Raw genomic sequence first — 12,833 nt, forward strand, 5'->3', positions numbered from 1 at the left:
AAGACACAAAGAGGATCTCAAGTGGTAGAAATTCTTAAGTTACCTTTCAGCAAGACTGTTTCAAATTTGTTTTATGTTCAATGAGTGCTTATTAGGCAAGATGAAATACTGTACACACTTTAATAACTGTCTCAAATGATAACTCAAAGCCACTGGCAGTATCTGAATATGGAGGGGGAAAACTATTTAAAATTTGGGTCCAAGTGAAAATTACCATTCACAGCACTGAGTGTATGGCCAGAATCACAACCTCAATTACAGCTTTTTCCAATACAGATGGCAACAGCAAAGTTATGTCCCCCCAGACTGTTTGACTGCAACTCCCATCAGCCCAATCTAGCACAGACAATGGTAAGGGATGATGAGAGCTACAGTTCAACAGTATCTGGAGGGACATAAGTTGCACACCACTTTCTCCTTTCTCCTATGTTATATTTTAAAGAACACACAACAGGGATGCAGGTTAGTTCAACTGGTGCCCTTCTAGATGTTGGATTATATATCCCCTATTTTCTATGCAGGATTGATGGAGCTATAGTTCAACAGGATATAGAGGGCACAAGTGTCTCACCTCTTGTTTAATGGGAAAACAGCAATTATTTCTAGTAATTTGCTTTTAGTAATTCAGAAGATATTAGAAGTAGCCATCAATGAACTTTCAAGTTCAAGTTCATCTTTATTACAGTCATAGAGCAGCACATATCAATGAACCTTAATTTCCTCTTAACTGTTTTTTACCCATTTCAAGGAGCAAGAAAAATGAAAAAAAACAAGGTCCATTTATATCTTTAGGCATTCATACAACATTAATTCTGTGCAAACACTTTTGTAAGAGCTAAGTTAACCTTTCTATTCTTATCTGCAATAACAAAATATAAATTTTCAAACATTAATATCTGTATTGCATGTCATTTTTGACAGTTTACATTCATGATTACAGGATCACTGTTCAGTTCACGTAAAGCTCATCAATATTTCTTCTAGCATCAACAGTGCCATTAATTAAGCTTAATTGTGTGTCTGACAAGGTTAACAAGGGAGGTAATTATCTAGATAAAGTATCAGATTTACCAAACGGCAAGTAAGGAGCACAAGAGAAGTGTTAAATCCAGACACCTTGTACTGCAAGTATATACTCACATATTTCTCGTGATAAATCCACATATTTTGGGAAGGCCAAGAGACAAGCAAACACCCATTTCATAAATTTGATTTGAATTATAAAGTGAGACAGGAAGATATCTCAATATTCAGGAGAAGGATGCTGTGACTGATCCGACGGGTGAAAGGAACAAGGGTTACCAGGTTGATTAAAAAATGTCTATCCTAGCAAGCATTTTTTTTAAATGTTTTTTTAGATTTTTTCATCTTGTGAGACACCTTGGGTCCCTTTTTGGGAGAAGGGTGGCATGAAAATGAAATAAACAAACAAACAGCAACAAGGAAATAACCCACTTGCTTGCATTCTACTCCCCTTCATTTTGGCACCGTCATACTGATTTTACCCCTCTAATTTTTCCTTCTGCTCTCTCTTTTCCCCTTTCTTAGGAATCTTCTTGCTTGTTTCAGTGTATAAGTCTTAGGGAAGGGCTTTGGAAACACTGTCTTTAATAGATGCAAACTACTTAGAGAAACAGTCAGCCCTCCTTATTCACAGATTCTTTACCCACAGATTCAACCATCCACAGCTTGAAAATATTCAAAAAAATACAAATTAAAAAACCAAACAAACACCAGACCTTGATTTTGCCATTTTATAGAAGAGACACCATTTTACTCTGCCATTGTATTAATGGAACTTGAGCATCCACAGATTTTTATATCCATAGGGGATCCTGGAACCAAACCCCAGCAGATACCAAGGGCCCACTGTATTTGTTCCAAGAGTGGTATGAAATTTCAATCATTCTAACAAATTACCTTTCTCTCCTTCAGTAAAAAATATTGGGGAAGGATGGGTCAGATTCAAGGGTATTCTTTTGCAGTTCTCACTCCTGAATACACGTGGAATCATACAGGGGTGTGGAACAGAGACATGATGACAAGGGATTGGAGCGTGAAGACAGACTGACATTTTGGGGTAGTGGAAAACAATTTGTGGCCTTTCAAGTGTTTTTGCAGTCTAGCTCTCATCAGTTCTAATGTGTGTGATGAGAGCTCCCAGATGATGGAATTTTGTCAAACCTCAAGAGAGCCACAAGTTTGTTAAATATAGTGTTGGGGGGAAGATGAGAGGTTTACGATAGGCAAAGAAAATGGAGACAGTCATGCTTTTACACTTTGTCTTTAAAATTACTATTGCTGGGTCACCCAATGTCAGTACCTTCAGGACAAACACAAAAGAAACTAACACTTAATACAACATTTTGTTAACTGATCACATCCACTGACACAAAACCGTTGGCTCTAGATACTGATTTCAATATTAATATGGTGTCTAAGAAATATTAAACAAATTCTGAGATTCTACACTTTTAGCTACAAGGAAAAGAAAGGAAAGTGCCAGGTTCAATTGCCATATTCATCTTAGTACTACCAGGTGCTAGGGGGAAACCTAGTTGTGATGGATTATGAGAATGAGGGGGGAAATTACATCACAAAAGTAATCTAATAAATGAGGGGGGTATTCTACTGGTGTAATAACTAAAGCTGTCTAGTTCTTTTTCCAAGTTCTTTTTATGGGACGTTCCCAAGCTGATGGTTAACTATTCCTGGAATAGACACTAAATGCAACCATATTACTACACTGGCATTAAATCTCAGTATAAAGATCCTGTGTCCTTTGTTTGATACCATCTCATATGGCAGAAGATACCAAAAGATATATTAGGACTATCATTCAAAAACCAAAGTGCTAAGGGAACTTAAGAACAGATGAAGAGCCATGGTGGACTGCACCAAAGATCTAGCACAGCATTTTATCACAGAAACCAAATACTGTAGCTGTCCATGGGAAGCTGAGAAGTGGTGACACATACCCCAATGTGTGTTTCCCAACAAATGACATAGTGAGACAAGATAAAGATGTGCTTAAGGTGAACTCCAAGATCTAGAACAGGGGTGGGGATCATGTGGCCCTCCATATGTTAAGGGATTCCAACTCCCAGCATTTCTCACCATTGGCTATTCTGGTTGGTCTGCTGGGACTTTCAGTCCAACTTTGGGGATGTTGCACAATTCACGCTCTTGCAAGTCAACACCAGTTTCCACCAATCCTTCTATTTCCAGTGTGTTCATGATTTGAGAACCATTGCTCGTGGAGTCAAAATAGTATCATTCTCAAAAACAAGAGAGAGCTGACAGCAGGCTCAAAGGGATCCCAAGATTTGTAGGAGTATTTAAAAAAAGGTAAGGACAAGGAATACACAAAAACAACCTTGAAAGAACCAAGTACTCTCAATGGTGACAGAACACTGACTGACCATGGGACAGGATTCTGTGGAGTGAGGGAAGGAACAGAGCATTTGGAAACTTGTGCAACAATTTTCCACTCTGTAGCACTTTGTTTCAGGTCTCACCTGTAAAAAAAATGTATTGTTATATTGAAATATGTGGTGCTCTTAACACTTTGTGGGCTGTTTATATAAAAGCATCTCGTTATTATTCCCATTTTAGAAGGTGGAAACATGACACTAAGGATAGTGTATTCTGACAGTTGTTTCCAGTATTATATTTGCTACAGCTATACATCCTTAAACACTCATGTATACTGTACATTTCACAACTCCGCCTAGGCTACACCTTCCCAATATACCTACATAGGTATGTCAGTTGCAGCATAAGACAGGTATTGATTCAAACATGGAATTGGTTTAACTTGCTTCACTCTCCCTCTCTTTCTCTTTTTCCCCAAATACTTCCCAGCATGAGTCCTCAGATGTTAAACATCTCATCCCATGTTTAGAGATCTTGGGACTTACATTGCAATACAACATCTTGGGAACCACTGTTTGAGCAGATCAAGACATGACTACACATTGCAGGTCCTGGACCATGGGTATGACTTTGGCAACAGCAGGTGAACTAAGGATCAGTTTTCTGGGGGCACATCAACTGCCCCAAAGTTTTTAAAAATACAAATGAGAAGAGCCTCAAAGACTACTTCTAGTTTTGAAAATAAATAATAAAATATTGTTATATATTATTTTCATTTTTTTAATATTAAACAGTGTGGGAGGGGACAACTGAAGCATAGTTAAAAGATGAACTGTCACTACTGGAGGTCTCCAGGAAAGACAATTCACACATCTTTGGAGTGCAGGCCAAAAAAGTGCACCCAAGAAAGTCTAGAAACATCAAAATCACCCTTGTAGGATGCATGTGATCCCGAGGGTCCGTTATGTCCTCACCTGATCTATACCATTTCAACAGATCACTAGGAACAGAGTCATTAGAGACATTTGTTTGTTTGTTTTTAAATACACCACAAAGAGTTAAAACACAGAAATGCCATTTTATTTGCATTTACTACTACCAATGACCTCTGCACATCACAACTCAAACTGCATTAACAAACCGATGGATCCTTTCCAACTGACAGATCCTAGCACACTACTGGTCAAAGACACTGTGCAGCTGCTCCACCTTATCCTTGTTAAGGATCTTTTGGTAGTAAGAAAAAAGTCACATGAATCTATGGGAAAACATAGTAGATTTGACTAGATTCCCCTTGCCCCAAGTAAGATTCCCCAAATTAGGAAAAATGACTGTCCAGTAAAAGATTAGTCCAGAAACACCTAAGAGCCTTTAGGAAGATTTCTCATACTTTCCAGTTTCCATCCCCAGAAGCTTTACACGGAGGCATAAGATTATACTAGCATAAAACCAGTATGCATTTGTGGTATGCTCTAGGAATGTAATTCTTTGCTCATTTTCTTCCTGAAGGAAGCGCAATGTGATTTTAGTATGTTTCTTCCCGCTGAAAGCAACACAGAGCTCTGGACTTTGTACAGAAACTGTGCAAAGAAAACAGCATTTCCTTCATAGGAAATAGCCTTTTCTGCATAGAAAACTATTTTTGCACTGAAAATCCTGTGTCATGCGCAGAAAATACTGTTTCCTGGGCAAAACAACCATATGCAAAACTGGCATAGAAGAAGTCCCAAAATTTGAAGATTGTCTTCAGTCCAGGATTCATCTCATCACAGATTCTTGACACTTGAGGGAAATGTTTTTCAACTATTTTTTCAAATATTTTCCAATATTTTTCTATCCTTAGTGTCCCCTGGGGCTTCTGCAACTTTGTGTTTGTTCCTCTGCGGAAGAAAGTGACACAGCGGATACTAGTGGGGCCAAAAAAAAAATCAAGTTAATGATTAGAGCATAGGGATTTTGATACCTTACTGACATGGGGCTAAAGTTTGGTGCTTCAACAAACCCTCATTTAACTTGACACTGATTACTATATTCTAGATGAGAAGACGTTAATTCAGGGTTTAATGTTTCACCAACTTGAGCACTGCCTTGTCACTTGTGTTTGTTCTGCAAGGATTAACAATGTGCGGGCGTTGTGACAGAACACAGCATGTGATCAAACCTATGTAACATAATCTTCACATATGCCAAATAAGTGGTAATGATAAGATTCCTAAGGCAACCTTACTACATAATACAAAAAGAATAAATGCAATTAAATTTTTCCCATTTTAAAAGGTAGGGCATAAGGGAGGGTTTTAAGTAGAGAAGTGTTTTTCTTTTCCACTGTTTTCTCACCCAAAAGCTCTCTCCTCTAAACTGCAGGCAATTGTCCGTTTTCCACACCACTAGGGTAGAAGAAGTGAAGAAAAAGTGAACAGGGAATGAGTTATCCACACACACCACAACTTTTCCGCTCAAATGTCCACCTCATTTCTATTTCCTTTTAGAAAGATATCAGGGTTCTGTTATAACATAACTGTTATAGGAAAACACATGTTAAGATGCAGCTAACCCCTAAACATTACAGTCGCTAAAGAATACAGGTATTTTTTGTATGACTCCTACACTTTTGTAAATTTTACAATAACAAAGAAGTCATGCAGAAAGTCCAATGCAAAGACATTTTCTATTATTTCTGTGATCTTTTAAAAAGAGATTAAAGGGAAAATATACAGAAATGAATTGTTTCTAAAAGCAAGTATATAATTAACCTAAATTGCCTTAATAGTTTGTTTCTCAATGATAATTATTAAATGCATTCGTTTTAAATACAAAAAATTCACATGGAGATAAGAGTGTCATAATTATCTCCTAACAGCTTAAAGAAAAAGAGTAAAGCTTTGATATTTCAAATATATGCCACTCTTCATTTCTCAAATTCAGAATACATTTTAATAAATAATGTTTTTAGTATTAGATACTGTAATGCAATTAAATAATTTGTACTATTAAAAAGATAGTTATTATGACAGATGTAGAGAGGAAGAATAGTAAACATTAATTTACTCCGGTCAAAGGCAAGTGGGAAGTCATTTTAAATGGGTGATGGGGCAGGGACAAAGTTTTGTATTATGAATCTTTTTCATTTGTGACTGGGGTAGGGATAACCTTTTGTGTACTTCTTGTGAATTTGTTTGTTTTGTTTATATCGTTATGTGTTTTGTTTATGTGTATACTGTTCGTTTTACTTTTTACTTTTTAGTTCAGAGATGCCAGCCACAGATGCTGGCGAAACGTCAGTAATAAACTCTTCTAAAATATGGCCACATTGTCCCCAAAAAACACAAAAAACTATTATAACAATGTCACCAGGTCAAAAACTCCATGGGCAATTATGAAGTAGTTCTTCTTTCAGATCCTGGACTAAAATTATTTTAGGATCCTCTACTCAACATTTTCAGTGTAGTCTTATTACACAGTACATTCATGTTCTCTTTTTCGCTCTCTCACTCTTTACTTAACAATTTGGGGGAAACAAATACAACAGAAAGCAATATCATGAGCCTTTTCCTTGAGGCGTGGCTCCAGCTTTAAACGTATCTGCCCACTTGCAAGCATCCCTCTATCTTTGCCACCCTCGCATCGAGGCCCTATCTGAACAAATTTTCAGGCGGTCTTTCAGGCTTCTCCCATGTCAGCAGGGTGTGGCAGGACATCCAAAGCCCCAAATACTCTCTCAGCCTAATTTGTACAGCGTGCTCTTGGGCTCCAGTCCATTATGGCACACAGTCATTAAAGGCTGAGATTTACTGACAGGTGTATGGATGAGTGGATGGCTGGCAGAAAATGAGATCAGCCACAAATACAGCATAAGCACAAGAGGCAACTAAGTGCAGCACAAAGTGGGTTTGGATGGAAACTAGGAAGGACCTATCCCTTCTCATACCATGCATGTTGAAGACCAAGGGTGGGATTGTTATAAAAATATTAAAATTTTGTTGTGACATTTTTGCCCAAAGGATCCTGATTTCTTTCTCTAATAATTGAGGCCTCTTCTAACGTGAAGCAGAGAACTGTCCGCATCGTACAAACAGCTTTTAACTTCTGTTTTCAGCTTGCCTGAGGTTTGGTTTAATTGTGTTTCAACTTTGGTACTTAAAGTGCATGGTATTTTTAAAAGGCTGTTATTGTTGTGTGCCTTCAAGTCATTTCCAACCCCACCGTAAACCCATCCTGTGGTTTTCTTGGCAGGATTTGTTCAGAGGTTTGCCATTGCCTTCCCCTGGGGCTGAGAGCGAGTGACTTGCCCAAGATCACCCAGTGGGTTTCATGGTTGAGCTGGGAATCGAACCTTGGTCTCCAGAGTCATAGTCCAACACTCAAATCACCACATCACATACATGCCCTTAAATGCCATGCTGGGAGAAAGATACATATATAATCAATTAGTTAGTTAAACAATACAGGGGATTAATGGACTCATTCTCCAGTCCCATTAGACAAATCGAATTGATTCTATCTATCTTTCTTTTTTTCAATGATCACTTCCATGTGTCCTGACAATCAAGCCCCCAACCAAGGCACTTTGTCCTCAAGGAAGAAGTCAATAACCATCATGTGTCAATTATAAAAAAGCCTGAGAACATATCCCATGAGAAAGTTATCTGCTGGATGTGTTACAGAGACCCTACTGAGCTGAATCACATCCACTGTTCAGCTTCCAACAGTGACAGCCTGAGTGAATTTGGAAACTCCACAAATGAGCCTGAAGATGAACAGCCACACTCTGTTTGCATTAGCTGTACAGAGCATAGAGTTTGAAAACCATCATGGATATACTATTAACAGATCAAGCCTTTCCTTTTTTCTAAATCATCTTTAAAAATCATTTATGCTAGTGGCCATCAATACATTGCAAGTATTGCATTCAAGTGTGAAGAACTGCTTTGTTTTTACTGCCTAAATATGTCAGTTTGGGTGACCAGAAATGCAGCCGAACATGGGTCACATTTAGCAAAATGCCACTGGATTTCCATTTCAGCAACTGGCAATTAGAGTTTGGCTATGGCTACTTTGTGACTGAGTTTGAGGATCAAACAGTCACTTGGGCTGCGTTTGCACTGCAGAAATAATCCATCTTGACCACACTTTAATTACCATGACTCAATGCTGTGGAACACTGGAAGCTATAGTTCTGTGAGATATTTAGCCTTCTCTATCAGAGAGCTCTAGTGTCACAATAAACTAATTTCCCAGAATTTCATAGCATCGAGTGATGGCAATTAAAGTGATGTCAACTTGGATTATTTCTGCTGTGTGGATGCAGGTCTGGTGTGAGTAAAGCTGCCATCTGGCAAAGGGGCAGCTCATGAAATAAAAAAACCAAAATAAACCTTGGGGATGCAGCTCCCAGAAAGCACTACGATGAAGCAAGGGTTAACACCTAAGAACCTAAGAGGAACACTCGTGGTTCAGACCAAAGACCTAATTGCTATTCAGGTTACACAGTCGCCAATCAGTTATCTAGGGAAAGCCCACAGGACATGGTGGGAGAGCTATTGAGTCAAAAGCAGCAGCACATGGCAGAGAGGCCTCACACAGAGGACCCAAAGTATAATAATGGGCAAGAGATGATCAACATGCATGCAGCTGAATGGTGGGATTGGATGATTCTCAAGGTGACTGATGTGACTGACAGGCCAGGGGCTGGTACTATATTTATGCTGTATTATTATCATCTTCACACAGTTCCTGAACAGTTGCTCTGATGACCTGTGAACCAACAATAGTCCATGGTCACCATTCTGAGCTGCATTGTGTGTGATATTTAATTTCTAAAGGGTTTATTGTTGTTGTTAACTGCCTTTGAGATGTCCCTGACCCATGGCAACCTTGTGGATGAAGCACTTCCAAGGCTCCCTGTCCTCCACTGCTCTGCTCAGGTCCCATAACTTCATACCTGTGTCCTCCCTAATTGAGTCCATCTCTTTTGACTTCTCTCCACCTTTCCTAGCATTGTCCTTTCTAATGATTCATGTCTTTTCATGATGTGGTCAAAGTACAACAGCCTCATTTTGATCATCTTGGCCTCCAGGGTGATGTCAGGCTTGATCTGTTCAAGAATCCACTTGGTTGTCTTTTTGGCCATCCACAGTATCCTCAGCACTCTTACCGCAGCACCACATCTCAAATGAATTAATTCTCTTCTTATCTGCTTTCTTCACTTTCCAGCTCTCCCATCCACACATGGTGATGGGGGATACAATGGATTGAATGATTCTAAATTTGTGCTCACTGCTCAGATTTCAACTACAACAGGGTTTCACAACTTCTTCTCTAGACCAGTTCTCAGACTGAAACCATCTGATGCTGTAGGCTAAGTAGATCTGAATTCGGTCAGAGCCTGGATTGGAGACTCTCAGGCAACCCTATGCTTGAAGTCTCATCAATGAAGAAAACATGATCTAATGCAGTGATTCCCAAACTCTGGGCACACAGTTAACCAAGCTGGCTGAGGCTCCTGGGAGTTGAAGTCCAAAACATCTGGAGGACCAAAGTTTGGGAACCACTGAGCTAATGAAATAAGAGCCCTCTGCCCTTGTCCACTGATTGATATGGTGCCAATTGGCCCAAATCCTTATTATCCATATAATTTTAGCAACAGGCAAAAGTCTTGCCATTTTATAGAGTCAAAGAATCCTAGAGTTGGAAGAGACCACAAGGGCCATCTAGTCCAATTTCCCCAGACGTTTAAAAAGGTCTACACAATTTTTTATGTGGCTACTGTTTGCTTTAATTCTGCCGTCTGCTGTAATAATGAGGGGTTTGAATCCTTATCAGAATGTGTTTGGTTGCAATGTTACGTTTTCCAAGCCAGTGTGAGAACCTAGTGAAGGGCAGGGTCGAAATCAAACAAACTTTCTGAGCCCTATTAAAAGTATTATCTCTAACAGTCACTCTCCCTGATGGATGTGGACAGATAAAGGCCAGAAAGCATAACTCTACATTTGCCCAAACACACTCTTATTACTTCCCATGCCCTAAATTTGAGCTGGAGAGGCAGCATGGTGTACTATCACTTTGGAGACCAGAGTTTGATTCCACGCTTGGCCATGGAAACCCACTGGGTAACCTTGGGCAAGTCAGCCTGTCTCAGCCTCAGGGGAAGGCAATGGCAAACCTCCTCTGAACAAATCTTGCCAAGACAAACCCACAACAGTTTTGTCTTAGGGCCGCCGTAAGTCAGAAACTACGTGAAGACACACAACACACACATTAGAGGAGAAGGCATGCAGGCCTCCAGATACTGCTGGACTGCAAGTCCCATTAGCCCTAGCCCACATAGACAATGGTAAGCCACTCACTGCTAGATGTGTCTGTCTAGTTCCAGATCCTGTTCCCTACAAGCCTCTGGGAAGCTGACAAACGAAGCAAATAACACACACACACACCCCGCACTGATAGCATGGCGTAGTGGTTTGCGTTGGACAATGTCACAAATTCCAAAATGCATCAAGTCTAATGTTTTAAAATGCCCATTCCTACCTACCTTCCCTGGCAATCCACAATACTGTGAACAAGAGGTTTATTAGTATTTAGAAAAGGAGTGAAGCCTCAAGTCCATGAAAGCGCTCAGGACAACTTGCAGCCGGCAGAAGAATTGAGCAACGAGAGCCAGCATGGTGTCATGGTTTGGATGGACTATGTCTCTGGAGACCAGGGTTCGAATCCCAGCTCGGACATGGAAACCTACTGGGTGACCTCTGGCAAGCCACACTCTCTCAGCCTCAGAGGGAGACAACACCAAAGAAACTTGCCAAGAAAACCCCATGAGAGGTTCAGCTTAGGGTCCCCTTCAGACGGAAACAGCCTGAAGGCGCACAACAACGACAACAAATTCGTATTTGTCCATCTAGGTAAGACAGCACAGTGCAATGACTCAAACCCTGGGAGACCAGGGTTCGAATCTCCCGCTCAGTCATGGAAACCCACTGGGTGACCTTGTGCAAGTCACACTCTCTCAGCCTCAGGGGATGGCAATGGAAAAAACCCTCTGGGGAAACGTGCCAAGAAAACCCCATAAGTCAGAAAGGACTTGGGGCCACACAACCAGCTCTTCCACACTAGAGAACTGAAGCGGTTTGGCACCACTTTAACTGCCGGGGCTCCATGTTGTGGAATTCTGGGAGTTGTAGTTGGTAGGTCCAAAACACAGGAATAACCCAGTTTGGGACTGCTTTAACTGCCCTGGCTCAATGCTAGGAAGTAATGGGAACTGTAGTTTTGCGAGACACTTAGTCTTCTCAGTCAGAGAGCTCTGGTGCCATGATAAACTACAACTCCCAGGATTCCCTAGCACTGAGCCAGGGGCAGTTAAAGCAGTAGATTATTATTCCTACAGTGTGTTTTGCCATTCAGCCTGGTCTGCCAGAGGAAGTCCCCAAACTACAGATCCCAGGTTCCTGAGGTCGTGGCAGTCAAAGGGGTGCCAAAGTGGGTGATTTCTGCAGTGTGGACACATCCAAGAATAAGAACAAGGGAGGCTGTTAGGGAAGGTTGAAAGCTGCCTCTTTCTGTATGTCCGCCAGCAGTGCACTCTGCCCATGCTCAGGAGCTCTTCCTCCTGCCACTCACCCCGCTGCTCCTTGAGGGCCATGACGGAGGCGGCGTAGTGGGCCAGGTCGAAGAAGGGGAACATGGGCAGCCGGGAGAACCGCACAGGCACCTGCCCCAGCAGAGCCTCCATGGCTGCTCATGCGCATGCGCGGACCAGGCTGCTGCTGTTGCTTCCTCTCCTGATGATGATGATGAAGGGAATGAAAGGCAGCCAAGGCGAACAGGAAAGCCACCGCTGCTGTCGTCGAGGGGGCGGGGCCACAGGGGAAGTCCCCGCCCCCTCCCCTTCAAGCCCCATCCGAGAACGGCTTAACCAAAAAAAGGAGGAACAAATCGGCGGGGCTTTTTGTCCCCCACGAAGCGCCGTCGCCGGCGGCTAAGGTTGTGTGGCGTTTACGGGCAGAAATAGCTCCGCCCACTTTTGGCGTCACATGGAGAGAAATGAAGCGGATTGGTTGGACTCTTAGCCTCCGCCCCGCCCCCCGCGCGCGCTGTGGGCGGGGCGAGGAGAACGATTTGTTTTTTTAACGGTCGTTGCTCCTCCCTCCCTATTGAATTGTGGGAGTTGTAGTTCGTTTGTGGCCTCTCCCCTCAGAGTTCTCGCAAAAACTACAAATCCCAGAATACTATAGCCTTGAGGCATTTGAGTTCCAACTGCAAGGGGGAAAATGAGACCATAACACCGCTTTAAAACTGCTATGGTTTAATGCTGTGGAATCCTGGGAGCTGTAGTTTGTTGTGGCACCAGAACTCTCTGACAGAGAAGGCTAAATGTCTCACAAAACTACAAATCCCAGAATCCCATAGCATTGAGTCATGGCAGCTGAAGCAGTGTCGATCTGGATTATTTCTGCAGTGCA

General features: G+C 41.5%; 1 protein-coding gene across 1 annotated transcript in view; it reads right to left on the reverse strand.

Moving 5' to 3' along the window:
- TMEM38B (transmembrane protein 38B) overlaps window positions 1-12,359 on the reverse strand; it is a 34,705-nt gene extending 22,346 nt beyond the window's left edge. Inside the window, exon 1 of the mRNA XM_042453315.1 lies at window positions 11,992-12,359. Coding sequence (XP_042309249.1) covers window positions 11,992-12,103 — 112 coding nt within the window. The 5' untranslated portion in view covers window positions 12,104-12,359. The remainder of the gene's footprint in view (window positions 1-11,991) is intronic.
- Window positions 12,360-12,833: the final 474 nt, after the last annotated feature.

This window comes from Sceloporus undulatus, chromosome 2, assembly GCF_019175285.1.
Source record: "Sceloporus undulatus isolate JIND9_A2432 ecotype Alabama chromosome 2, SceUnd_v1.1, whole genome shotgun sequence".
Taxonomy (NCBI): domain Eukaryota; kingdom Metazoa; phylum Chordata; class Lepidosauria; order Squamata; family Phrynosomatidae; genus Sceloporus; species Sceloporus undulatus.